General features: G+C 34.7%; 2 protein-coding genes across 6 annotated transcripts; one reads left to right on the top strand and one right to left on the bottom strand.

The window, feature by feature from the left end:
* The first annotated feature begins 1,451 nt into the window (after positions 1–1,451).
* Positions 1,452–6,723, top strand: LOC132282705 (uncharacterized). 2 transcript variants are annotated; one of them, XM_059784458.1, is made up of 3 exons: positions 1,452–2,048; positions 4,395–4,472; positions 5,914–6,723. In XM_059784458.1, the coding sequence occupies exons 1-3, from the start codon at positions 1,471–1,473 to the stop codon at positions 5,918–5,920; spliced, it is 663 nt and encodes a 220-aa protein (XP_059640441.1). In that variant the 5' UTR covers positions 1,452–1,470; the 3' UTR covers positions 5,921–6,723. The 2 variants fall into 2 exon arrangements, with proteins under 2 accessions (XP_059640441.1, XP_059640440.1); XM_059784457.1 differs by lacking the exon at positions 5,914–6,723 and having other exon boundaries at positions 1,470–2,048; positions 2,620–5,242.
* Positions 6,724–15,452: 8,729 nt separating this feature from the next.
* Positions 15,453–25,068, bottom strand: LOC132287051 (CBS domain-containing protein CBSCBSPB5-like). 4 transcript variants are annotated; one of them, XM_059789522.1, is made up of 15 exons: positions 24,643–25,064; positions 24,322–24,497; positions 19,813–19,981; positions 19,481–19,613; positions 19,218–19,388; positions 18,897–18,975; positions 18,645–18,758; positions 18,443–18,509; positions 18,138–18,243; positions 17,992–18,050; positions 17,130–17,239; positions 16,915–17,048; positions 16,359–16,444; positions 16,174–16,263; positions 15,453–16,081 (listed from the first exon to the last, which is right to left on the bottom strand). In XM_059789522.1, exons 2-15 carry the CDS (start codon positions 24,456–24,458, stop codon positions 15,911–15,913), a joined length of 1,626 nt encoding a protein of 541 aa, XP_059645505.1. In that variant the 5' UTR covers positions 24,459–24,497; positions 24,643–25,064; the 3' UTR covers positions 15,453–15,910. The 4 variants fall into 4 exon arrangements, with proteins under 4 accessions (XP_059645505.1, XP_059645504.1, XP_059645507.1 ...); XM_059789521.1 differs by having other exon boundaries at positions 24,322–24,507; positions 24,643–25,063; XM_059789524.1 differs by lacking the exons at positions 15,453–16,081; positions 16,174–16,263 and adding an exon at positions 16,739–16,840 and having other exon boundaries at positions 24,322–24,507; positions 24,643–25,068.
* Between the last annotated feature and the right edge of the window lie 2,296 nt (positions 25,069–27,364).

Below are 27,364 nucleotides of genomic sequence, written 5' to 3'. Positions count from 1 at the left end.
AAGGAGAGACATGATGCCTTTAACTTTAGTCTTCGTAGTTAAAATCTTCGATGTATGGGGCATAGATTTTATGGGACCATTCCCAATGTCTTATGGCTTTCAATACATTCTCGTTGCCACTGATTATGTGTCAAAGTGGGTTGAGGCTTGTGCTATCAAAACAAATGACCACACCGTGGTAATTGCATTCGTCAAATCAAATATTTTTACTCGTTTTGGTATGCCAAGGGCTATGATAAGTGATGGAGGAATACATTTTTGCAATCAATTCTTAAATAAACTCTTTTTGAAATACTCTGTCACACATAAAGTAGCCACTCCCTATTATCCCCAAACAAGTGGGCAAGTCGAGGTGTCAAATAGGGAAATCAAGCATATTCTTGAGAAAACTGTCAATCCGACCCGAAAAAATTGGTCAAGGAAATTGAATGATACTTTGTGGGCTTACCAGACAGCTTACAAGACTCCAATAGGCATGTCTCCATATAGACTTGTTTATGGGAAACCTTGTCATCTTCCGGTTGAGTTAAAACACAAAGCACTTTGGGCAATAAAAAGGCACAACTTTGATCTTGATTAGGCCGGAAAAGACCGTTTACTCCAAATCAATGAGCTAGAGGAATTGCGAAATAATGCCTATGACAGTTCAAAAATCTACAAGGAAAGGACAAAAGCATTTCATGATAAATATATTGTGAAAAAGTCCTTTGAGGCTGGTCAAAAGGCTTGGTTATTCAACTCTAGGCTCAAATTCTTCCCTGGAAAGCTTTGAACCAAATGGGAAGGCCCTTATCAAATCATCTCCGTTTCACCACATGGGGCGGTTAAACTTAAAAATCTAAAAGATGAAGGGACCTTCTAAGTTAATGGTCAAATGCTTAAACCATACATTGATGGACAAGCTTTTCAAAGAAATGTGAAATCTGCCCTCTTGGTAGATCCCATTTACTTTGAAGATTGAGAGCATTTTACGTCTTTCTAACGACGTTAAATACTAGTTATATCGAGTTTTTCCTTCGTTGCATGTTAATTTACATTTTATTATTATGTTATTTTATTTTTTCCTTTTTCCTTTTTCTTTTTGTACATTTATGCACTTTTAAATTCAAAAAGAAAAAAAAAATAGATAAAAAAAAAAAATTTTAAAAATTGTAAATGGGTAACGTTGGTTGATGTTTGATTTTATTTCCATTTTATTATTATTATTATTATTATTATTATTATTATGTATGTTTCATTTTAGTTTTACTTTATTCAAAAAAAAAAATTAATAATAATAATTTAAAAAAAATGAAAAAAAATAGTACTAATTCGTATAGGTTGCTTTGTGATTTTATTTTAATTTTATTTATTTATTTATTTATTTTTTTATTATTATTATTTTATTTTATTTTAGTGTATATATTCTTTTTAGTTTTGTTTTAAAAAAAATAAAATAAAATAAAAAAACAAAACAATCTATGGGACACAATGGGAGATCAATCCCATGCTTCGGCAGAGACTAACAAAAAAAGGTCAATGTGGATCAATCCCCCAACCATAGGATCAATCCCCAAATACCTTCCTCTTCTCTCTGTTCACTTATCACGAACCAAAATCTATCTCTGCCTCAAATCTCTTCATAGAAATTCCACTTCCAATTTTCTTCCTGGCGTTCGAGGTGGAACACAACCAAAATCTCCCGCTGTTCATCTTCCGGCGTCGCGGCTGTTCGTCATTCAACGGCGTCGCATCTGGGTCGTCTTTCCGGCGTCGCATCTCGGTTCTCTCCAGCGGTCGCAGCTGGGTTCTTCCGGCGAGCTTCCCGGATCGCGGCTGTTTGACTTTCCGGCGTCGTTTTTTTTTGGCTGTTCGCTGTTCTTTCCGGCGATATCGAGGTTGGTTCTCTCCAGCGACGGCTCGGGTCTTTCCGGCGATATCGAGGCTGGTTCTCTCCAGCGATTTCGCTGTTCTTCGCCGGCAATTCCGGCTGGGTTCTTCTCTGTCGCACTTCGTGATTCGCCTTTCTCCGGCGCGTTTGACTGGATTCTTCTCCGGCGAGTTTGTGGGTAAGTACTGATTTTGAAGCAAATAAAAATTTATTTGAAGCAATTAAAAAAATTTTGGGTAAGTGCTGAGTGTATGGTGGTTGTTGGAAGTAGTCTGCATTGTAGATTGAGTGTTGATTGGGTCCTCATTGGATTCCCTTTGTAAAATTGCATTGATGATTTAAAAAAAAAAAAAAATTGCATTGATGATTTAAAAATAAATTAAAAAAACAAAAAAAAGTTGAATTTTTGATGAAAAAAAAAATTGTATTGATGATTTAAAAAACAAAACAGTTGAATTGTTAATATTACAAAAAAGTTGCATTGATGATTTAAAAAAAAAAGCAGTTGAATTGTTGTTACCAAAAAAAAATTGCATTGGTAATTTAAAAAAAAAAAAAAAAAATTGAATTGATGATTTAAAAAAAAGTTAACAGTGACCGAATTGGGTGTTGGGTTGTGGTCATTGTTGAACTTGGATTGTGCATGGGTGCTTCATTTAGTTAACTAATTAGAGTTTGAATTGTTGATTGGGAAAGTTTGGGTATTGAATTTTGTTGGTTGAGTTGCCGAATTTGGTTTGTCATTGCAGATTGGTTGTTGAATTTGGACTATTCCCATATCATTCAGTCTTTAAGAAATGACTCGTGTTTCTTCTTCCAAACGTTTCAAACCCTCCAAAGAGACTCCCAAAGCTACGTGGCGTACCAAACGTCTGGATTTTGAGACTACCTTCGACATTGAAGGTACGTTTCGCCATAATAACACGACTGAATGGGCAGTGTTAGAATTTGATAGGAGGCGTTTGTCCTGCCTTTTTAGACCAGCTGCAGAGGTTGCATATCCTCGTATTGTGCGCTTGTTTTATCAGAATATGGAATGGTTTAGTGATGCGCCGAAAATATTAGCTACAACCATTGATGGTGTCCGAATTCACTTTGGTGTCTTGGACATAGCCCAGGCATTGGGGTGTTCACATTTGTGCCCCACTGACTTGCTAGCAGAGAATGGGGAGTTACGTTTTGGTAAATTCCCAGAAAAACCTACCGTGCATTCTATTGTTAAGGATATGTGTGCCGGGAAGTATGGTGACAAGAAGAAGAAGAATTGTGCAAGCAAGTCCTCACTACCTAAGGCTATGTGGTTTTTCGATCAGGTTCTGAAACGAAATGTTCATCCAATAGGTCATAAGGTACAGCGGGGGCAAGAGTTCTTACTAGCGTTGTATGCTACCCACACTGGAGTATGGTTTTCTGTTCCAGCTCTCATCTTTAACCAAATGCATAAATATCGGCAGCATTTAGTGGCGAGTGGGGATCCGAATGCGAAAAAATGGAAACTCCCGTTTCCGTATCTTATTACCCAGCTCCTTGTCCTTCGGCGCTTCGTGGTTGATAATGATGAGATCTCTGAGGCTCAACGGGTGACTTTTGGGCTAGCACAGTGGAACTTAAGCCTTTCTCATATGCCTAATGCCAAGAAGGAAGGTGATGGCATGGCAGCAGGTGATAGAGAAGATGTGAATGCCCTGGTTGAGGATATTGTTGGGAGGTCTGAGGAGCAGATTGTTGATGGTGCTAGTTATGAGATAGCACAGGCTGTGTCACCACATGCAGAAGAGTCTGCAGGGTGACTAGGACAGAGTTCAATGCCATTGTGGGGCAGTTGAGGATCGAGTTGGCTAAATCTCAGGAGCAGCGTCGAGTTGAGCATGCTGAGCTTATACAGCAGCACACCACTACCCAGCGCATGCTACGAGATCTATATGAGATTGTTTCATCGAGTCTCCCACGCACTTCCACATTACCACCTGATGCATGATTTCTTTTGTCTATTTTATGCTGTTCAGATTTTTCTATTTTAGGTGGATGGGATTTTATGTGGCTATAGCCAGATTTTTGTGATTTAGAGCTGGTTATTTTGGGAACCTGTAATTTTGGGTTGTGATGATATATTTTGGTTTAATGCATCCATATATGTTTTGTATTGATGTTTTTGCTATAGATATATACATGGATGATTGTTTTTGGCTTTTGTTGCTCATATTCATTTGAAAAAAAAAAAAAAATTGCAAAGTATCATTCCGTCTTGCTAGAGACGTTAAACTTAGCCCATTTTTCTTATTTTTAGTTATTTATTTTATTTTATTGGTTGTAAATACATGTTCTTTTTCGTTGTTTCTTTTAAAAAAAAAAAAAAAAAATGTGTGTTACCAGTATGCCCTTATGCTTGGTTATGACTATTTTTATTTTTTATCAAGGGCATTCATCTCATATTTCTTTGCCTCTTATTATATATTGTTTTGAATTGTTTGCATTACTTATCACATATGCTATTTAATGTGAGTTTGCTAGTATGATTATACAGCTACTTTTTTGCATCCAAGTTTGGGGGAGACATTTTTCCTACTGGATCATTGCCGGACTTCATAATCTTTGCATCACGGTATACTCTTTCTATCATTTTTTATTATTTTCATTGCACATTGAGAACAATGTACAGTTTAAGTTTGGGGGTAAGGTCATCATGATTTATTCTATTTTAAGTTAAGTTTTAAATGCATGATGAGATTTGAGATGTATTTGGTAATGATTTTAAACTTTTGAATCATAGTACCTTTGAAAAGCAAGTTGTTAGAGTCTAATATTTCCTGTATGCTAAAGGATGCCATTTAAGGGTAAATTTCAAATTTTGACATCATGTTTGCTTTTGTTGAACACATCATCCGGTTGGTTGAAAATGTTTTGAGAGTTGATTCTAGAATTCTACACTTGCACTTGTGCACACTAGCATTCAATTTGTGGGGTACATGCTTAGTTGATTATTGTCTTGGTTTATCCCAATTGAGCTAGTATGTTTTGAAAGTTCTCATTCTTGATAAAATGACCTTGCAAAGAAACGAAATAAAAGCACTCACCAAAAAAAAAAAAAAAAAAAACAAATAAACAAACTGCATTCTTTCAACATGTCAACTGATTAAAAAGGAAGACAATGAAAGAATGTAAGATGTATGATTAGTTTGAATTCGTAGCCTAGCCATTCCGAGTCATTACGCCCTTAGGAGTGTCTTTACACTTAACGCCCTAAGACCATCTGGTTTAGGAGTCGTTGGCTCAACGCTTATTACATGGGGTGATTAGAGAGTTTAAGAAACTTAGACATTGCACATGGTCATATATAAATAAATAAAAAAGAAAAAAAAAATGAAATCAATTTTTTTAAAAAAAATGTTTGATTAAATAACAAGATTCATTCAATGTCTTGATGTCTGGTACTATATCCGTATACTAGTTTGAGGGTAAGACTATGCCATTACTTTGATTTGCTAGGATAGCAACACATTTTGATGCCGGTTCACTAAAAAAGAATGATAGAATTGATTCAATTTGCATGATTAATTGCTTGATGTGTGGAGGACTATTCTTACTTATAAGATGTTGAAATGTTGATAATAGCTTAGAAATGGCAAAAGTTTGCATGCTTGAAGTAGCCTACTTTCAACACTTGTTTAATATGTATCGTTGCTCCTCAAGTAAGAAAGAGCTATTGATGTTTGTGGGTACCATTTCTGGAAACCCTCACGAGACTTCACTCGTCCACTAAGGGTAACCTAGGGTTTTGAAAGGTTTGTTGTATATGCTAAATGCAACCGTGATCCCTACGAAAGTGGTGTTATTTTTATTTGCTTTATTAGTTGATAGTTTTATATATATTTGTTTTATTTTCATACTGTAGTTCATTACTAGGGACTAGCAATATCTAAGTTTAGGGGCGTGATAAGTGCTTAAATGTTGCACATTTCAGCACCTAAATTAGGGTATTTTAGTCCTTGCATCTATTTTATTTTCATATTTTAGTTCTAATTTATGTTTTTGTCAATTTCAAGTCAATAAGGTTCAAACGGACTAATTTCGGTTCATTAAAGCATTTTTGGAGACAAGTAAGGACATTCAGGAAAAGTTTAGAAAATGGCAAAAAGAGATCGCAAGCCCATTGTTCGTACAGTATGTTAATCCTTCAAAAGTGGTCAATTCTACCTTTTCTGGGCCTTTGAAGATGTTCCCAATGATCAAGAAGCAAACTAATTAACCCGGGGCCAAAATGGAGTTAAATAAGGTGTAAAAGGAAATTCCAACTTTGGAGGATCGATCCCCCACTATTCACAGAACTAAAAATGTCCTTTAGGGATCGATCCCCAAGGCTGGGGGATCGATCCCCCAGCACCTAGCAGCATTACGGGATTTATGTTTTGATGGCTATGGGATTTTGTCTTTTGGGCTTATTTTTATAACTCATGGGCTTTAATAGAGCTTGTTACTTAAGGAAAAATAAGCCCATTCTTTTTAGGGTTAGTTTTTCATTATTTTAATGAGGTGAATATTATTATTTGGATTTATTAAGTTTTTTATTATCTGTATCGTGTTATTATATTCTCTCTGAAAAACACGAAAGAGGAGAAACGAAGAACAGGCTAGGGCTTGGAAGAAAAGCTCAGAGATAATAAATCCAAGGATAGAGATTGTTCCATATTCGAATCTGTCAATCATGAGTGGCTGATATTTTTACTTAGGGTTGGATAAACCCTAAGCATGTAACCTAATCTCTCTCTTTTCACTTTTTGGGGATGAATTTGTGTAATTAGTATATAGCCTTGAATATTTATAAATAAATTCTTCTATTTGATTATTTATGTCAATATCATGTTGTCTTGTGTATGTTTGATTGTTAATCAAGTTCTACACTTGGATTTTTTGTTAATTGATTCTTGTGATGGCTATGTATGGCATTAATTAGTTGTAATCGTGTTTAAATTGATAAAAAATTACTTCTATTTGATGGATAGTACTATATGTTTAGGTTAATTTATTGTCTAATTAGTTTTAAATTCATGTTTAATTAGTTTAATTTAATTTTAATTAATTTAATTGCAATTTAATTATTAGGTAAGTAGACCATCCATACTTATGTTTGAATTCTATACTTTTTGCCACAATTACATTATCCTCTAGATTAATGTGAGTTGAAATTGCTAATTAAATTGATGGATCATGCTTTAAATTGATGAATTGATTTACACTTAGTTAATTGTCATTAGGTAAACGATTCAAGCTTTAAATTGAAGCTTCATACTTTTCATTGAAATTGTTAGCCACATTTAGATTATACATTTTATTTCCCCAATTAGTTGAAAGTTAGTGAGTTAGGGAATGTGCTTAGTGGTGAATCCTATACCCTAAGTCTCTTTCTAATCTTTTAAATTTCATTATTTTATTGCAATCATTTAGCTTAAAATTAGTTTAATCACAAAACCAAACCTTTTTAGCAATCACATAAGCACTAAAGTAGAATTCAATTTTGAAAAACCTATAATTGTTTAGATCTCTTGGGACGATCCCTGCTCACTTCATACTCCATAGTATAAGTATTTAGTATTTTTATAAATTTTAAAATATGGTGCCCACTTGACATTATTTCTAAACCTAATGTGTGTGCATTATTTTGTGCACACGCTCGGTCGCACCAATATTTTTATTTTACTTTTGATTAAATTAATTTATTAATTGGATTATATGAGTATGTTTATTCTTTACAAATTTATAGTTTTAAACATGTGAATGTATGTATGTATTGTTCTGATAATTTGAAATCTTGTACGTGAGGTTAGGTTAATTAAACTTTATTTTCTGAAATTTTTATAATTTGCTTTAATCTTGTGTAGCATGATTGATTTCATTAAATAGTTCTTTATATTATTATATATGTTCATTTATGCCCAAAAATAATACTAAATTAATCTTTTCGGATTTTTCTGGAATTTTATGGATTTTTCAAATTATTTTTAGAATTTGTTTTGTATTTTTAGGAATATTCTGGAATGTATTTGGAATTATTTTTATAATTTTAAAATTAAATATATGCCATTGTTACATATCGGCTCAACAAATAGGAGGCTGTGATTCAGTGAGTCGCGGAGCGCAGCACTTCGGTGCGCCTCAAATCAGGACCTTAGGATGGTCCTGATGATATTTGGATATTCCAGTGTGGGCGTGTGCATGGGTAGAAGGTGCACATGCTGATCTAGGCCATTGGATTGATTTAATCTATTATAAAGAACTAATCCAGTGAGACGTGACTCACCAGAACAAGAGGAACTAGCCAACCAGAAGACGCCACATCATCCAGAGGAGAAATCAGGCGCACATGCACTGCGTGAGAACGCGTGTGGGCAAGTGAAGACTCGTGGCTTCTTGTGGAAGCGCGTGGAGGTGCGTACAGTGCGTGGGTGCGCTTGTGGGGTTGTTTAAGGTCCTTGGAAGTTCTTATGTGGTCCAGTGAATTCCCAAAATTTATTTTTAAGTTTTTAAGGTTGAAAAGCAACCATTAGAGAATGTGTTCATGATGGTTTGAGAGACATAGAGTATTACTACGATATTTAATGAACGTATATATATTAAATTAATAATTAGGGATGGAAGGAAGTGTGTGTGTGTGTGTGTGTATATATATATATATATATATATGCATATATTTGAATTAATTAATATATGATTAGAATTGAAAGATGTATGTATATATGTATTGATCTATATATTATTTTAATAATCAAGGATTTTTGTAGAGGGTGTTTATACATATATTTATATTAAATAATATGTGTATATGTATATACTATTTAAGATGATTAAATTATTATTCTTATGTAGTATAGCTTAATAGGCTGGTTGTTAAATTAAATGGTATGATTATAATATGCATGGAATCCTAGGTTTGATTTGGTTTATGGTTAAATTAGTTTTAAGATTTGGTATATGGTTGAATTGTAGGCATGGATGAATTGTCAAAGGCTTAAATATATTGTCTTATTATTTATGAATAAATTTCATACATGGGAAGTATGGATGAATTGCTATTTAAAAGTATAAATAAATATACTTAAGGAAACATGGTTGAATTGCTAGTATATAAATAAATATATTTATAATGGTATGGTTGAATTGTCATTGCATAATTAAATTGTTGTGTGTTAGATGATTAAAATTTCATATATGATTATTGTATGTATAGGTTGGATTACGATTAGAATAATCTAGTACTTACACGTTAGTGTACTATTTTATATATCAATAAAATAATATTGGTGGAGACATGGATGATTTGTCAAAGCCTAGATATTAGCTGTGTGATTTAAATAATTAAAAATCATTATTGGGTTTTGGATTTAATGTATTATTCCTTTAATTGTAATTTATTGCTTAAATGATTAAATTACTGCTTAGAATGAAATAAAGGTTAGAGGAGTTTCTTTTTAAAATAAATATATATTGGTGGATTGGTTTAAGTATGATTATTAACTAGTCATTGGTTAATGGTTTTGACAATTTAAGGAACCTATTAATGGATATGATTATTGTATTATATATAAGTATTTATATATATGTGTATCATCATACATTAAAGTTAAAACTTTATTAGAGTTGGTTTTGGTATAGATGATTTATTTATTGGTTTTTAGAGGTTTGGTAGAAAGAACTTGCTCGTAAGTTTGACTCACTTTATTTTTATCTTTCAGGTTACTAGAGGTCCAAGTCTCAAGGTTGAGGATCCGCAGCTGAAGAACTTATCTATTCTTTCGATTTATTTCAAAGTAGGATATATATATATATATTTTTACATTGGTATTTATTTCTGAAATTCTGAATAATAATTTTTGGTTAAGGGGTCCTCGAGTTACGGGATTCTCGAGTTGTAACCATTAGAAAGTTATTAATGGATTTATTATTTATTAGTTTTCTTCAGCGTATTATTTATTTATTTTTTTTTTTCATTTTGTAATCTGTGCATATTTAAATACTTTAATTGTTTTGATATTCCCTGGTTTTGTGTGCGGATTTGATCAACCGGTGTTCCGAAATTAGGGGGTATCACAAAAGCATATAGTTATTTTATTGATTTGTTAATTTTGAAGATTTGTGTATCGTACCTCTTATACGGTATCGCAATCCCATTGCGAAAGGTAACTATCTCTCCCTCTTCACTTTTTTCTCTACTCTCTCTCTCACTAATTCAATCTATGTCGCGTTATGTACAATTGGGGACTAAATAATGCCCTATAATTTGAAAGTCGATCGCTGGCAGCAACGTGTATAAGTTGGGCCCAATTCGAGTCCAGGTCATTTTTTATGGGCCCGAACAACTACTCGGGTCCACCAGGGTTGAATTCATCACCAAGGGCCTTATTCTTCGGTGAATTCCTCTTGTTCCTGTTTAGTTCTTTTCGTTTCGGAAATTATTTCTACTTCAACATCTATTTCTTCCGCACTTACTTTCTATTTCTTCCGCCCTTACTTTTCTTTCTTCTGCTTTCGATTTTTCTTTCACTTTCTTAGTAACAATCAGTGACAATATTTAGCCTAAATGTAGGAAAACACAGTCATTTTATCTATGAAGCACGGACACCGACACGGGATACGGGTACGATACGATACGGATACGACGATATGGCAAATTTGAAAAAAATAGGGCACGGACATGGCACGGATACGGTAATAAAATAATAATATATATTTTTATTATATATAAAATTTTAATTTCTCTTAATTTACATCAATAGACATGATCCATTTAAATTAAGTCCAATCCAAATTCTATTAAAATTCAAACAATAAATATATAGTATATCTTTATATCCAATACTAGAATTTGGATCAATACTAGAATAGTTTTAACTTTGTAGCCAAACACATTAAAAAGGAGATAAGATTATCTTATCGCCTCGGTCTTCCCACCTTTGACTGACCATATTCTCTCTCCTCGAGATGAAATTTCTCTTTTATTAACCACTGACAGAGGAAGAAAAAAGCGATCAAGCCTTTGGTTAAGATCTTTTCACACCGAGACGAAAGAGACCCTAGCAGAACCGGAATTCTTTGTCAGACGCCATGTCCTCCGTCTCTTAACTTTCTATCTTCCTTCTCCTCTGTCTATTGATTTATTTTTAGAGAATATGCAAACAAATTTTCACTCAAACAATTAAAAGAGATTTCTTCTTTCATTCTGTCATCGATTGATCCACACCAACCAGAGCATAATCATCAGGTTCTTCATCATCTCTTTGTTGATTTCCCTTCTCTCTTCCAGTTTCTCTCTTATCCCCTCCATTTTTTTATTTAGAGTTGCTTTTGGTTTGTTGTCTTTGATCGGTCCACAGAAAAAAACACACATATCTCTTCATCCTCTCTTTCTTTCAAACAAGAATTTGAACTGTGGCGTCCTTCGGTGTACCAGCCGTGTCCTCCGGCATGTCCCAGTCATATCTTATGGCGTGTTCGACTTGAAAAAATGAATAAAAAAATAGGAAACCGTTAGAAGGGTGTCAGACACGTGTCCGAGGCTGGGACACGCGTGTCCGTGTCGAACACGTGTCCGACACTGGTACGTTACCCCTACCACACGTGTCCGTGCTTCATAGCATTTTATTGATTCGTTGATTGTGAAGACTTGTACGTCATACCTCTCATACGGTATCGCAATCCCACTGCGGAAGGTAACCATCTCTCTCTCTCTCTCTTACTAGTTCAATTCGTGTTGCGATCTGTACAATTGGGGACTAAATAATGCCCTAGAATTTGAAAGCCGGTCACTACCGACAACGTGTATAAGTTGGGCCAATTCAAGTCCAGGTAATTTTTTATGGGCCCGGACAACTACTCAGGTCTACCAGAGTTGAATTTATCACCAAGGGCCTTATTCTTCAGTGAATTCCTCTTGTTCATGTTTAGTGCTCTTCGTTTCGGAAATTATTTCTACTTCCATATTTATTTCTTCCGCCCTTGCTTTCCTTTCTTCTACTTTCGATGTTTCTTTCACTTTTTTAGGAAGAATCAATGATGGTATTTAATCTAAATGTAGAAAAGCACATAGTTATTTTATAGATTCCTTGATTGTGAAGACTTGTGCAAGATACCTCTTATATGATATCGCAATCCCACTACGGAAGGTAACCATCTTTCTCTCTTCACTCTTCTCTCTACTCTCTTTCTCTCTCTCACTAGTTCAATCTATGTCGCGATCTGTACAATTGGGGTCTAAATAATGCCATAAATTTTAAAGTTGATCGCTGGCAGTAACATGTATAAGTTGGGCCCAATTCGAGTTGAGGTCATTCTTTATGGGCCCGGACAACTATTCGAGTCCACCAGAGTTGAATTCAACACCAAGGGCATTATTCTTCGGTGAATTCCTCTTGTTCCTGTTTAGTTCTCTTCGTTTTGGAAATTATTTCTACATCCACATCTATTTCTTCCGCCCTTACTTTCCTTTCTTCTGCTTTCGATGTTTCTTTCACTTTCTTAGTAAGAATCAGTGACAGTATTTAGTCTAAATGTAGGAAAGCACATAGTCATTTTATTGATTCGTTGATTGTTAAGACTTGTGCATCGTACTTCTCATACGGTATCGCAATCCCACTACGGAAGGTAACCATCTTTCTCTCTACTATCTCTTTCTCATTAGTTCAACCTGTGTCGCATTCTGTACAATTAGGGACTAAATAATGCCCTAGAATTTGAAAGCTAATTCCTGGCGGCAATGTGTATAAGTTGGGCCCAATTCGAGTCCAGGTTATTTTTTATGGGCCTGAATAACTACTCGGGTCCACCAGAGTTGAATTCATCACCAAGGGCCTTATTCTTCGGTGAATTTCTCTTGTTCCTATTTAGTCCTCTTCGTTTCGGAAATTACTTCTACTTCAACATCTATTTCTTCCGCCCTTACTCTCTATTTCTTCCGCCCTTACTTTCCTTTCTTCTGCTTTCAATGTTTCTTTCACTATCTTAGTAAGAATCAGTGACGGTATTTAGCCTAAATGTAAGAAAGCACATAGTCATTTTATTGATTCATTGATTGTGAAGACTTGTGCATCGTACCTCTTATACAGTATCGCAATCCTACTACGGAAGGTAACCATCTCTCTCTTCACTCTTCTCTCTTCTTTCTCTCTCACTAGTTCAATATGTGTCGCGATCTGTACAATTGGGGACTAAATAACGCCCTAGAATTTGAAAGCTGATCACTAGCGTCAACGTGTATAAGTTGGGCCCAATTCGAGTCCAAGTCATTTTTTATGGACCCAGACAACTACTCAAGTCCACTAGAGTTGAATTCATCACCAAGGGCCTTATTCTTCGGTGAATTCCTCTTATTCCTATTTAGTCCTCTTCAATTCGAAAATTATTTCTATTTCCACATCTATTTCTTCCGACCTTACTTTCCTTTCTTCTGCTTTCGATGTTTCTTTCACTTTCTTAGTAAGAATCAGTGATTGTATTTTGCCTATATGTTGGAAATCACAGTCATATTATTGATTCGTTGATTGTGAAGACTTATGCATCATACCTCTCATACGGTATCGCAATCCTATGCGGAAGGTAACCATCTCTCTCTTCACTCTTCTCTCTACTCTCTTTCTCTCTCACTAGTTCAATCTGTGCGCGATCTGTACAATTGGGGACTAAATAATGCCCTAGAATTTGAAAGCTAATCGCTAGCGGCAACGTGTATAAGTTGGGCCCAATTCGAGTATAGGTCATTTTTTATGGGCCTGGACAACTACTCGGGTCCACCAGAGTTGAATTCATCACCAAGGGCCTTATTCTTTGGTGAATTCCTCTTGTTCCTATTTAGTTCTCTTCCTTTCGGAAATTATTTATACTTCCACATCTATTTCTTCCGCCCTTACTTCCTTTCTTCTGTTTTCGATATTTCTTTTATTTTCTGAGTAAGAATCAGTAACGGTATTTAGCCTAAATGTAGGAAAGCACATAGTCATTTTATTGATTCGTTGATTGTGAAGACTTATGCATCGTACCTTTCATACGGTATCGCAATCCCACTGAGGAAGGTAACCATCTCTCTCTTCATTCTTCTCTCTACTCTCTCTCTCTCTCACTAGTTCAATTTGTATCACGATTTGTACAATTGCAGACTAAATAATGCCCTAGAATTGAAAAGCTGATTGTTGGCGGCAACGTGTATAAGTTGGGCCCAAATCGAGTCCAAGTCATTTTTTATGGGCCCAGACAACTACTAAGGCCCACCAGAGTTGAATTCATCACCAAGGGATCTTCGGTGAATCCTCTACTTCCACATCTATTTCTTCCGCCCTTAGTTTCCTTTCTTCTGCTTTTGTTGTTTCTTTCACTTTCTTAATAAGAATTAGTGACATTATTTAGCCTAAATGTAGGAAAGCACAGTCATTTTATTCAAAAGCTTTCAAAAAATTTACATCGATTGAGTTTACTTATATAGTTAGATCATAGAAGAGGCTTCATATCATTCAAATGTTACAGCATTTATGCTGTGTTTGGTATGCATGAATGGAATGAAATAAGAATGAGAATGTAATGAAATGGTCATTTTTATTCCATTGTTTAGTTGCAAATATGAAATATGCAGAAATGGAATGACATTCTAGTGTTTGGTTAGACCAATTTAACTTTTAAAATGGAATGAATTTCAAATTGAATTCTCCAAAATACCCCTATTAGTGACAAAAAATTAAATTAACAAAATAACATTAAATTTCACATTATGTGAGGCTGCTGACTTTTTTTTCCCTCTCTTTCCCCTCTTTCTCTCTCTCTCTCTCCACATTCACTACACACACATGCGTGTTGTTTTCTCAGTTTTAATTATTTTTTTTTGTGAGTTTGTGAAATGGAGTTCAAATGGGAGTCATCGGGAAACATGGGGGAGAGGAGCTTCGGCGTTGTTGTCGATTCAGAACTAAAATTCCAATAAAAAATGATTTTTTTCCTCAAAAAAAAAAGACAAAAAGACATAATTCGGGGTTCAAAGCCTATTGATATCTTTTGATCTTCTTATTCAAGTGAGTGTTCCAAAAGTTCTTTATATCATTGTCTGTTCTTTGTGGGATGTATTTAGCTATGGCTGCCCATTAGCAAGCTTGGCATCAATCCATTAGCAAGCTTGGCTGCCCATATAGGAGCTACTAGGCATCAATCCATTAGCCATAGCTAAATACCTCCCACAAAGAACAGACAATGACAAAAAGAACTATTGGAACACCCACTTGAATCAGCTTTGAACCCCCAAATATGTCTTCTTCTTCTTCTTTTTTTTCTTTTTTTTTGAGGAAAAAATTCATTTTTTTATTCGAATTTTAGTTCTGAATCGACAACACCGCCTAAGCTCCTCTCCCCCATGTTTCCCGATGACACTCCCATTTGAACTCCATATCACAAACCCACAAAAAATTAATTCAAACCCAGAAAACAATATGCATGTGTGTGTGTATAGTGAATGTGCAGAGAGGAGGAAATTCTAGAGAGAGAAAGAGGGGAAAGAGAAAAAAAAAAAAAAATCATACCTCTATATATATATATAATGAAAAAAAAAAAAAAAAAATTATAATAACAGTGTTCATAAAAAGAGGAAAAGTAGAAAATTTGTTACAAACTGTGTCCATAATAGTGGATTACAAACTATATAACTCGGTCTTCAGTAGCACAAAATGAAACTTTAGTTTGAAACCACGATCTGGTAGCTTCTCGATCAGTTGAGAATCTTGGGAATGTGCAAATAACTTGGGAATTTTTCTGATGTCTTCAGCTTATTCATTATGAACAATTACAAATGCCGGTAACTTCAAAATTTTACTGAAATAACTCATGACACTAGACAACAAACGCGCAAACAATGGAAGAGTTGGCAGAAAATGAATTTCCGTATATATCAACCTACAAATACAAGATTTCGATCAAGAGACCAACACTCCCCACCAATTCAAATTTGGCCATTTTTTTTTTTTTTTTTTTTTTTTTTTTTTTTTTTGTTGTTTTAAACTGCCAAATAGTAAACAGTAATCAGTTACCAGCTCTCCTCAAGTATGCTAATATACCAAACCCTGCAACTAGCGCGGCCCCAGCTGCAACAGCACTGTATGCAGAAGCCCATGCATCTGCATGAGCATAACCCACATCTCCTCCTTTCCTCTGACCGCTTGTTCCTGAATAATCTAGATGCAATTTCAATCCCTGTAGAGGTCAATTGCTTGGTTTGTAAGATCGACATGACTGGGTAAATCGCTGAAATGAGAGATAAGGATCAGGAGTAAGTCTAATCATACCTTCCAACCGGCTGACCTTGCATGTTCTACAGCTGCCACAAGATCACTATCTGATGCAAGTACAACCTTGTCTTGGTCTTCATCTTCATACTTAAGAATGTGGTCACAAATAAGCATAAATGTTGGGAGTAACGGGAAAAAAAAAAAAAAAACAAAACAAAACTTATTCGATGTAAAATGCGTACCAGAATCTGAGGCAGGTTGGCACGATCAATATCATCCCCCACTCGCTGAAGGATTGCTGTTATGAGATCCGTCAAACTTCGAACATCTGAAGTCAGAATTAGAAATGGAAAATCAAGTTATCCAAGAGTTATTATGTAACAGAATGCGATGCTCAATGTGTTCTCACACTGACACATCCAAAAAAAATTCTCAACCAAAAACCTGGTCTAAATATCATCTTTTATTTATTTATTTATTTTTTTTTGATAGGTCTGGTCTAAAGACCATCACTATAACAACTTTCATCAGAAGTTTTTTCTACACAACTGAGAGAAAATTGCAGTACACCAAACATCAAGTTTATATAATTGAAAAATAGATTAAGATAAATAGAAATGACTTGAGTCCACAATAGTATCATCCAGATGGTCAGTTTCTTTGCTGAGTCATCTAGACGCATCAGTTGGAGACATTTCACATTTATGAGCTGCAAATGAGTCACCTGCAGAATGGACAACCTCACGTACAAAGCCATATAATGGTTGCCTAATGTGAAAAGCAGAACAAGAAGCATACCACAATTGAACCTATGCATTCGGCCCTTTTTATCTTGAATTTTGAAAGCAAAGGTATTGGGCAGGCTTGGCTGAGGATAGGGAAGAGATTTCCCTGTCTCTGCTCCTTCAGAAGGCAATTTCAAGGAACCTTCACTGAGATGTCACAAATAATATGTAAGAATAAACATTAAAATTTCAGAAATTTATCAACATATTATAAGCAACTCCTATAACCTCCGTGTCTCTTCGTCATCATCCACAGGACTTAATGCCATGGCAGAATCCCAAAACTTTTGCATCATGGTGCTTGCAGCCTCATTACTAACACCAGCAGTGCTACCCACCTAGTTAATATGGAAAACAATGGGACCATATTACTATCCACAAATTTTGAAGAACCAAAAACAATGGGAAAGAAGAGGAATTTTCAAATATAGAATTTTAGATAAGATCCTTTGCATTACTTCAATGAATGGTTACCCTGCACTATTAACCATTTTTTGAAAGGACAATAAGCCACAATTTGGCATACTGAAAAAAAAAAAAAAAAAAAAAAAAAATCCATAAAATTGAACAATCTTAAGTAGATAGAAAATTTATAAATGATAATAATTTCTTGCACATTTTAATAAAATTCCTTCTCCAATATAAATATATAGTGTGACAAGATGATTGACACTTTTCCCATTTCTGCACTTCTTGATGAAGTTCCCTTACTCCATTTCTTTGTTTAGAGATTTAAACAAAAAAATAGGAGGGGGATGATGGTGGAAACCACATTAATTTATTGCTCGCATTGCTTCATAGATTTAAATCACTAACTAGCCATCCCCGCACCTAATTTATTCCCAGATAATTTGCTACGACACAAGTTCATAATCAACATAGTTGCATGATGCCTGGTCATTGACTCATTAAGAATCCAATAATAGTGCAGCCCAGAGAGGAAGACATACTGAAGCAACTGCATTGTATGGAAACCTGCTTAAATGGAATGACACCCCCCCCCCCCCCCCCCCCCCCACAAAGCAACAAAAAAGAAGAACAACTTTAGTGTTTTTATGCCACAATATAAGCTTTAAGAAACTTGACTTACTGTGGCTACAGCAGCATGAGTGATATGGAGTACGTCAACAACACCAACTACAATTCCCTCTGCATTGAGCGATCCACATTCATCAGCTACTATACTAATAATCATAAAAAAATTTATGCAACCTTTAATAGCGAAGGTAAATTTACCTCTATCAACTACAGGAAGGTGTAAAAATTTCCCATCATGCATGGTATGCAAAGCATCAACAATGGGTGTATCAATTGTTGCACATTCCGGATTTGGGGTCATCACCTAGATATTAATAAACATGATACCCTAAATCAATAATATTTTATAATACATTCATAAGAAATGCATAAATATGTCATGCCCTCTGGCAAAAACAGATATAAATACATAAATTGTGCCAAGAAGAATTTAAAATTTAATTTTAGAATTATTTATCAGAAGACCCTATGAACAGAAATTCCTAGTAGAACGAGACAGTTACCTTTTCCACTAGAGTGGACTCTGGAGGAAGATTTTGTGCTATTACCCGCATCAAGATATCCTTTGAACTACAAACAAAATAAAAGGCACGTGATAAGATTATTTACTTACAAATTACTTTATAAGACTTCCAAAATGTATGCTTCTTCCTTTATACATAAAAACAGATTCACAATGTTCAATTTAAATGAGAAGAAACCAACGTTAGGATTCCTCGTGGTTTGTTGTCAACTGTTACAATGGAGGAGCTTATTCGACATTCAAGCATCTTCTTTGTTGCCATTAATACTGTGTCGGTAGGTGAGACTGTTACAATCCTGTTAGTGCCATAATCAGTACAAGAAAGTAACTTGTATCAATGAATCTTTGCTAACAAATATGAACTACCCCATAGATCAAATAATTGAAAAAGAAAAAAAGAAAAATAAATAAAAGAAAGAAAAGATATTACCTACTTTGAATTCTCAGGAATGATTGTAGACAAAGAGGGCTTAAACATGCGCTCTCTAAGTGTTTCAATGAATGTATTCTGACCTGAATTTCAACCAAATATTTTTTGAAATATTACAACCAAATATTTTGTGAAATACTACAACCAAAAAAAAGAAAAAGAAAAATGAAACTCATGTCCCTTGAGAAGACCAATTAAGCATATATAATTCAAACATGAAAATAGAGAAGGCATTATCCGCCGAAAGAAAAGAAAAGGAGAATAGCAAGGCAAATAGAAAGAACAACCATGGCAGATCTATTAGATATACATTTAAGAAACTAACCAGAAATAGATGTTCCCCAGTGTTTTTCAACACCTTCAACAGCTGCAGCAATGGCCTTTCCTTTTTCAGCTGCCCTTTCCATACGAGCGATTGCATCATACAAACATTTTGCTATATCAAGCAAAGCAATAACCTCCCCATTTTCCACAACAGGCAAATGTCTGAATTTTCCTGAAAACAAAAACATTCAACACCATGTCCAGTGTCCAAATTTTAAAACTTGAAAAATGATAAAATGCTTTTATTTTCCAGTCAATACCAACCTTGTACCATCTTCTGCAGGGCTTCCACTGCAAGGGTGTCAGAAAGAACAAAAACAGGATTCCTCGTCATAACCTTGGAAACAGGTGTATCATCAAGATTAAGTTCACGAGCGATAACTCTTGTTGCTATATCCTTCAACCACAAAAAGGAGAAAATGAATAAATAAATAAATAAATAAAAAAATTGGAATAGTTTATAAACACATGGAAAAGCAAAAAGAAAAAAAAAAAAAAAAAAAAAAAAAAAAAAAAAAAAAAAAAATCATTCAAGTGTAAGCTGTGTAACACACAATTTGCTTGGCAATGTATCAGACAACTGATTCAAGGCAAACCTTGTCTGTCAAGATTCCACACAGTAATGCATTTGAATCAGTCAGCAACAATGCATCAACTCTACGAGCAGCCATTCGACGGCAAGCTTCATTGATACTTGTAGTGTCAGGTACTGTCAGGGCCTTGGACAACCGTAATCGCTTCACTGTACGCTCTCCTGTGAGTCCCCTGTTTTACATACAATAGGAAATAGAAAATATCATTACAACATATGAAGTTTTGGTTTAAAAGTTTAGCCATTTCTTTATCTTGTTTTTAGTAGTGAGATGGAGTGTATTTGCATGCATGTACACTCTTGTGTTATTTCCTTGAAATGTATTTTGGTTTGCTTTGGGGCAGTCTCTGGTCTGAATATCAATCTCAGAAAGAGTGAAGTTGTATCAGTAAGGGAGGTGGAGAGGACTTCAGCCCTAGCCAACATCTTGGGGTGTGGCATCGAGACCTTGCCGCTGTCTTACTAGGGTCTGCCTTTGGGAGCGCCTTCTATTTGGGCTCCAGTGATTGAAAGATTTGAGAGGAGACTAGCATGGTTGAAGAAACAATCCATGTCGAAGGGAGGTCTGCTTACTTTGACGAAGGGCACCCTATCGAGCCTTCCTACTTACTACCTCTCTTTATTCCAAATTTCTTCCTCTGTGGCAAAGGGACTGGAGAGGTTGCAAAGGAACTTTTATGGGAGACATGGGAGATGAATTCAAATATCATTTGGTGAAGTGGGAGAAAATTTGTAGAACGCTGCAGATGGGTGGCATGGGTGTGAGGGACTTGCTACTTTCAATTTAGCCTTACTAGGAAAATACTTTGGGAGATTCGGTTCCAAGAGGAAGCGATTGTGGAGAAGCATCATTGAAAGGAAGTTTGGAGAGAGTAGTGGCGGATGGTGCTCTAGTGAGGTGTCTATGCCGGCAGGGGTTAGAGTCCGGACTCTGGAAGAACATTAGGAAAGGGTGGAATGAATTTTCGAGCATATTCGCTTCAAAGATCGATACGGGAGATATGTCAGATTTTGGATGGATGTTTGGTGTGGATACAGATCGCTAGCTCAGCTTTTCTCGAGACTGTTTAGAATTGTAGTGGATAAATTAATTATCATGGCTGCTAACTGTTACTCCCTAATTAATGGTACGGTGACATGGGAATTGCAGATAAATCACTTCATTGCAATTGTTGAAATTCCGGAAACAATTCTGAAAATTCTACTCAGTACTTGGTTCTGCATAAACACACGAAAAGAAACGGTAAAGTTGGTTTCGGGACTCCACCATCGAGAATCACAAACCCGGTGATCAGTGAATCAACCCTAACTGGATCACCACTCGAACAAGTTCATCAGTTCATGAAACAGTCACAGACAATGAATCGTAGAGAGAGAGAGAGAGAGAGAGAGAGAACAGGCATCAAATTCAGGGTTGGGAATTGGAGAACATTGTCACTTCTATTGAGTTGCTCTAGAATCAAGAGGTGACGGGGCAGGGGAGGATGTGTTGAAGTGTGCGAGCTCTAACAAAGATAGTTTTAGGATGAAGTCCTATTATCATATTTTGAAAGGTCATCCATCGTCGTCTTCTCCTGTGGAAGGCAGTGTGGAGATCTAAGCCCCGCTCAAGATAGCCTTCTTTGGGTGCACAGCGGCCCTTTGGAGGATTTTGACACTGGATAATTTGAGGGAAAGGAGGCAAATTGTTGTTAATTGGTGTTGCATGTGCAAGAGGGATGAGGAGTCTGTAAGTCACCTCTTGTTCCATTGCCCTGTGGTGAGAGGTGTGAGCTTTGTTCTTTGCGATTTTTGGTGTCGATTGGGTCCTTCCAGAATCATAGTGCGCTGGAGCCTTAGGCCATTTAGGCAAAAGTGTAAGGCCCCCAATACAAAGAAAGGCCCCTTTGGACTGACTTATGTGGATTCGACAACTGAATTATTTTTTCCCCCTTTTTTAGTTAAGTTTACTTTATTACCGTTTGGAATTTCTCTGTCTCTCCTTTAAAAGATCTTGTTTGTTGTTAATAAAAACTTCCTATAATTCTTTGACATTGACCTACTTAGACTATATTTAACATGATACTCCTAAATATATTAAAGTGTACAACTGCTTTTATTACTTCACTTCTTTAATTCCTTTTTCTTATTCTTGTAATTTTCTTCTCACTTGTTATTACTTTTCCCCTTATTCTATACTTTCTTTCTTTAATTCTTTGTATTATTATTGTCAAAATCCTAAAATCTCGTCAATCGTATTATATTCTAAGTTAAACTTTTACATTTGATTTTTTTCAAAATTATTGAGCATTAGCTAAAAAATAATTGGCGCCAGTAAATAAGTTCAGGTTTTGCCTTGCACCTCAAGTAGTCTCAACTGGTATCGAGTCAGCCCTGCCCAGAATCTACGGTTGGGATGCTCAAGATTTGGAGGGGGTGTACAGTGGGATGCCATGCTCAAGACGCTTATGAGAGCTAGTCTCCTTTGTATTTGGTGGGGATTATGGTGTGAAAACAATAGAAGATCTTTTGAAGGAATTGAAGCTCCAATTTGGGTGTTAAACACCTCATTTTTTAGCTATCTTTTCTTTTGGGTTTCCAGGAGGTTTTGTAAATCTGTGGAGGAATTGCTTAATTTGTTGGATAGTCTAAGATTATAGAGATGTATAGATATAGTTTTTGTCTAATTGTTCTAAGGATTGCTCCCCTCTAAGCTCTTTAATGGATTTTATTTATTAACAAATAAATAAGTCAGTTATCTTGTTAATGATGCCTATGTGATGCCAAAACTCAATTAAACATAAGCAATAGAATTTTCCAACTCACCGCCTCTAAAGGAACACCTGACAGTTAAAACTTAGTTTTGACCATTTAGTCTTTCTTTTGTTAGTCATTATCTTTCTCTCATAAATGCTCTTTGCACATTGTTTTTCCATAACTCACATCTAGCTCATCACCTCAACCTTAGTCATCAATATTTCTCTTTTACCTCTCAATCTTTCTCCAATATAAAAACAAGAGAGAATCACAAAAGCCTTCTTTCAATATAATTCTTAACCCTAATCCAGTGAAGTAAATTCCTTAATACCCTTTTTCACCTGGTCTCACTCTTTGTGAATAGAAATCCATTATAGGTTACGAAATGAAAGAATAAGAATTTTGTTAACATCAATATATTGTTCTGAGAATTGGTTTTTTAGACAATCAAATCTACAATAGTCTTGCAAATTATTAGGATTATTTCATATATCAAAATGCCAAACTTCTAGGTGACTCCTGGGGGTAAGCACTAAAATTTGTCAAGGACAATCATAAATGTACTGAATAAAAATAATATTAACTGATATTTAATTTTTCATGTTTATTGCTGTGATAAACTATATATATACATATATATATATATATATAAACATTGTTCAATGTTGCCCCCAAGCACCACCACAGAGTGTCATGCCCCGGGTCTTTAGACTCGAAACCTGAGGTGTGATGAAAGGAATTTGGGGATTTAAGAAAAACTAGGTGATTTTACTTTCCAAAAATAATCATGTTTTAAAAACTTTCTAGTTTCACCACTTAATCATCCAGCACATATCTATTATACACACACTTTATTTTTCATTCACCAAACACACTCACCCCATGGGATAACACACATGGCACCTGCTATACTAATATTATTATTATTACTACAATTGACTAGTACTAGCTTACTTGGTAAATTTTGGCACAATACATCAATATAAAATGTGTGATGAAACATCTATGCACTATGTTAAATGACTAGTGTATAGAGAGTTCTAGTACATGTGATTGCATACTTATAAAATATAATCTTCTTCTGGTTTTTTATCAACTCGACTAACTATGTGATTTAAGCTCAAGCAGCCATTAATATGCTCATATAGCAAATAAAGAATTAAATAAACCAACTAAAAATTCAGGATCTCACAGAGTGTAACAATATATTTCTCAAAAATTCCTCATTGAAGAGAGTTCAATTTTAAATGGTGTTATTTCAACAAAAGAGCAGCATATTCTGAAATTCATTGACCTTCATGGACAGATATAAGTGCAGAAAACATATTGTGACCAAACAAAGCCATAGTCACCAAACTTTGGCTTCATGGCCCCTAAAATCTGCGACCCTAATCTTTTAGTGTAGTTATTTTGACGAAAATGCAGTAAACTTTGACTTTCACCGATTGAAAAGCATTTAAAACATAAAAGTAAAAAGATATATAAACTAGGCCCAACCATAAACATCCAACTTTTGGCTCCATGAACAGGTGACCTATTTAATTAAAAAGAAAAACACCATCTAATTCCATTCTAAATATCCATTTCCACATGAACCCACATGAACTAGAAAAAAGAAATATCGTTTATATGGGAAATAGAAAGTTGGTTTCGTATCATAGAAAGGATTGGTACAGAAGCTCTGACAAAATGGGTGAAATTATGAATTTCAATCTAATTAGAAGATTATATAATCGATAGATACATAAGCATACATGTGTTTATAGATACAACGTACATGGAACGAGAAGATGGTAGAGACTTTCGAGCAGAGGAATCATTGCCACCATTCTCGTTAGCTTTTTTCTTCGCCTGCGATGATGAGCTATTCAACGACATACTTCTCCTAGAAGAACCTCCTTGACTCGTCGTCATCTTCAGCTACGAAGAAACACAAAATCTCCGACTCCTCTCCTTCAAATCTCTAAAACAATCAATCAATATGACAAAAAAAAAAAAAAAAAAAAAAGAAGAGAAGAAGAAGATAAATTACCGAATAAAATAATCAAAATAAAAATCGCAACATCAAGACTGCAAAATAAATAAATAAAACACTTACGTAATTTGAATAATCTCCGAAGCATCAACGATCGAAAGCTATAAATCGAAATTCAATCTGATCACTTAACTATTGATGACGATCATAGCTCAATCAGGATTACAGAAATTAAAGCTCCAATAAGGTAAGAATTTAAATTACGCAATCGATAAAATAGAAGGTTGTATCCCCGGTAACTCTGAATTAATTGGGGAATTGTTGATAGGGGGAAAAAAAATGGTTGCGGCCGGATATCTGATGGGGAAGGTGAATTTTCCTGGAAACGAGTGAATTTTCCGGGAAAATGCACCGACCGGCGACGTTATTGTGGGAATAGAGGGGAAACCCTAAGAAATGGGCGGATGGTTGAAATTGAATGTATCTGGAAGATTACGAAATGCTGGAGACTGGCCAATAGGATTCGTACACGTGAAACTATTCTGAGTACTCTCTTAACATTTGAAAGTCAGGTTTTCTTCAAATCTTCTTTTTATATATATATATATATCACTAAAGTGAGTCGATATAAGAGCCAGACTCAGTTTTTGATCCGGTGTCATACCAAATGTCATGTCCAAAAGTTTCTTGGTGTACTTTCGGGTAGGCAGGGTAACCCGACCTTGACAAGGACATTGTGAATTTAAGTGGGGTAGAATGTTACAAGAAGAGTTTAGGTGGGGGAAAATGTTACAAGTGGGTCTTGTCTCATGTCAGATATGAATGAGAATTGAAATAGGTATAAATTGATTGAATGTTAACACCACTTAATGACTTGAGCTTTGAGTCAAACCGCGAAATACCCGATTAGTTACCATTAACCTATTTTGCTATAATAGCATTTTTCCTTAAAAAGGATTCAGTTACAAAGTTTTATATACAATATGAAATTAGTTTAGAGTTATATTTGTCATTTCAATTATCAATTTTGAGCATGAAAAGCGTCCCCCTCTTCTTCTAGCAAGCAACAAGGTTTCTATAATTCTATGCAGTGTTGAATTCAATGGAAAAGGAAAAAACACAAGAGTTAACTTTTTTTTTTTTGTTAAAAAAGTTTGTTTGTGCTCAAGTTGTCTTCTGAGATTAACCACAAAGGTCATTAGCATGATTGACTCCTTTTGAGAAATATAACTTTATGAAGTTCCAACATTGGTGATGTTTTACTTTTTTACTTTTCTTGTGTAAATAGATCAATTTATAGACTTTTTTTCTTTTGTTTTTATTTTTATTTTTTATTTTTTAGTGTTATTTCCTCTATACTAAACGGGTTTTCCATACTACATGAGTTGAAATAAAATTTGTCCGTTCAACTACATTAAAGTTGTAAAAAAGGCCTATGGTATAACAATTGTTAGGTAAAATATTTTTTAAAAAATATTTTTTTATTTTTTGGTGGTTGATTGTCGTAAAATATTTAAGAAAAAAAAAATTAAAATCTAGCAAAAATAATTTATTTATAAATTTTTGGTAAGTAATTTTATACATCCTGCTTGGAGATGATTCAACCTCAACCTAAACCTTTACCAAATACCGAAAAATACAAATAAAAAAACATTTTACCTAAAAAAAATGAAAATATTTTCTGACAAAATTTTTTACGTTGAAACAAACTAAACCTAAATGTAGAATGAAATTATTGAAATGACCCTTACAGATTTATAAAGAAAGCTTAATTTATATATATATATAAATAAAGCGCCATTCACTCCATCTTGATTTTTCCTATCCCTCGTCCTCTTATAAGCCAGATAAAAATCAAAAATCAAAACCATTGCACTATTTTGCACAATATGATTATTCTTGTACTCAAATATGCACTATATACTTGCTAAGTTAAAATTTTATACCACGTGATTTTGGGCATTTTACGGTTTCAATGCAGAAAGAATTTACTTCTTGGAGTAACTTTTCATGAAACAACATCACTCTCATGGCTTTGGTGAAAGTTTTTGATTCCACTCTTATTAAAACTATCGAGACTTAAGTCAATTAGAACGGGAGTTACTAAAACGATAAAATTTAAGTTGCACAGAGTGAAAGTAAGGGCATGTGTGCGAATAAAACTACAAAAGTAAACTATAATATTCTAATACTGCGTGATTAGAGGTGTAATTTTGATATATATACTTCACCATCATTTGGGGATGTACTTCACCATCATTTGGGGATGTATTAAGATTTGCTGGGTCAAAATGAGGTAAGTATCTATTTTTATTATTATTCTTATCTTCAATGAAGTAAGGGTTGACGAACGACTTATATATCAAGAAAAATAAATGGCTCACTTGAAAATTAATTAATACGCATGTGTGGGCTATTAATTGATGAATTTGATCACGTGGAATGTTAGGTCAAATCTGTGTGTATTTCATACAAATAAAACTTCACAGAATTTTAAAGAATGACAATAATAGAGCTTGAGCCATACGGAGTATATTGAATTTTAACTATTAGAAGTGGCCCATGACGCAACACGTAAGTAAATTGATTGTCCTTCGGGTGTGTCTCGATTGGGTGCGTTCGTATCCACTTTTTATTATTTTATTACATTTATGATAGTAGTTGTTTTTAGGGTAAATTATACCAGCACTTTTGAAGTTTCAGTTAATGCTACTCAAATATTTGTTAACGAATTTTTAGCAATGACATCCTTAAGGTTTCAAAAAATTTTATTGACACCCCTCTCAATTGAAATGTCATAAATGCCTCAGAACTTGTAATTCAAATTTATATAAATAAATAATAA

The sequence above is a fragment of the Cornus florida genome, unplaced genomic scaffold (genome assembly GCF_030987335.1).
Source record: "Cornus florida cultivar Cherokee Brave unplaced genomic scaffold, ASM3098733v1 CherokeeBrave_3.0.0_Hap2_Chr11, whole genome shotgun sequence".
Lineage (NCBI taxonomy): Eukaryota > Viridiplantae > Streptophyta > Magnoliopsida > Cornales > Cornaceae > Cornus > Cornus florida.
This window is presented reverse-complemented; position numbering and strand designations above follow the sequence as displayed.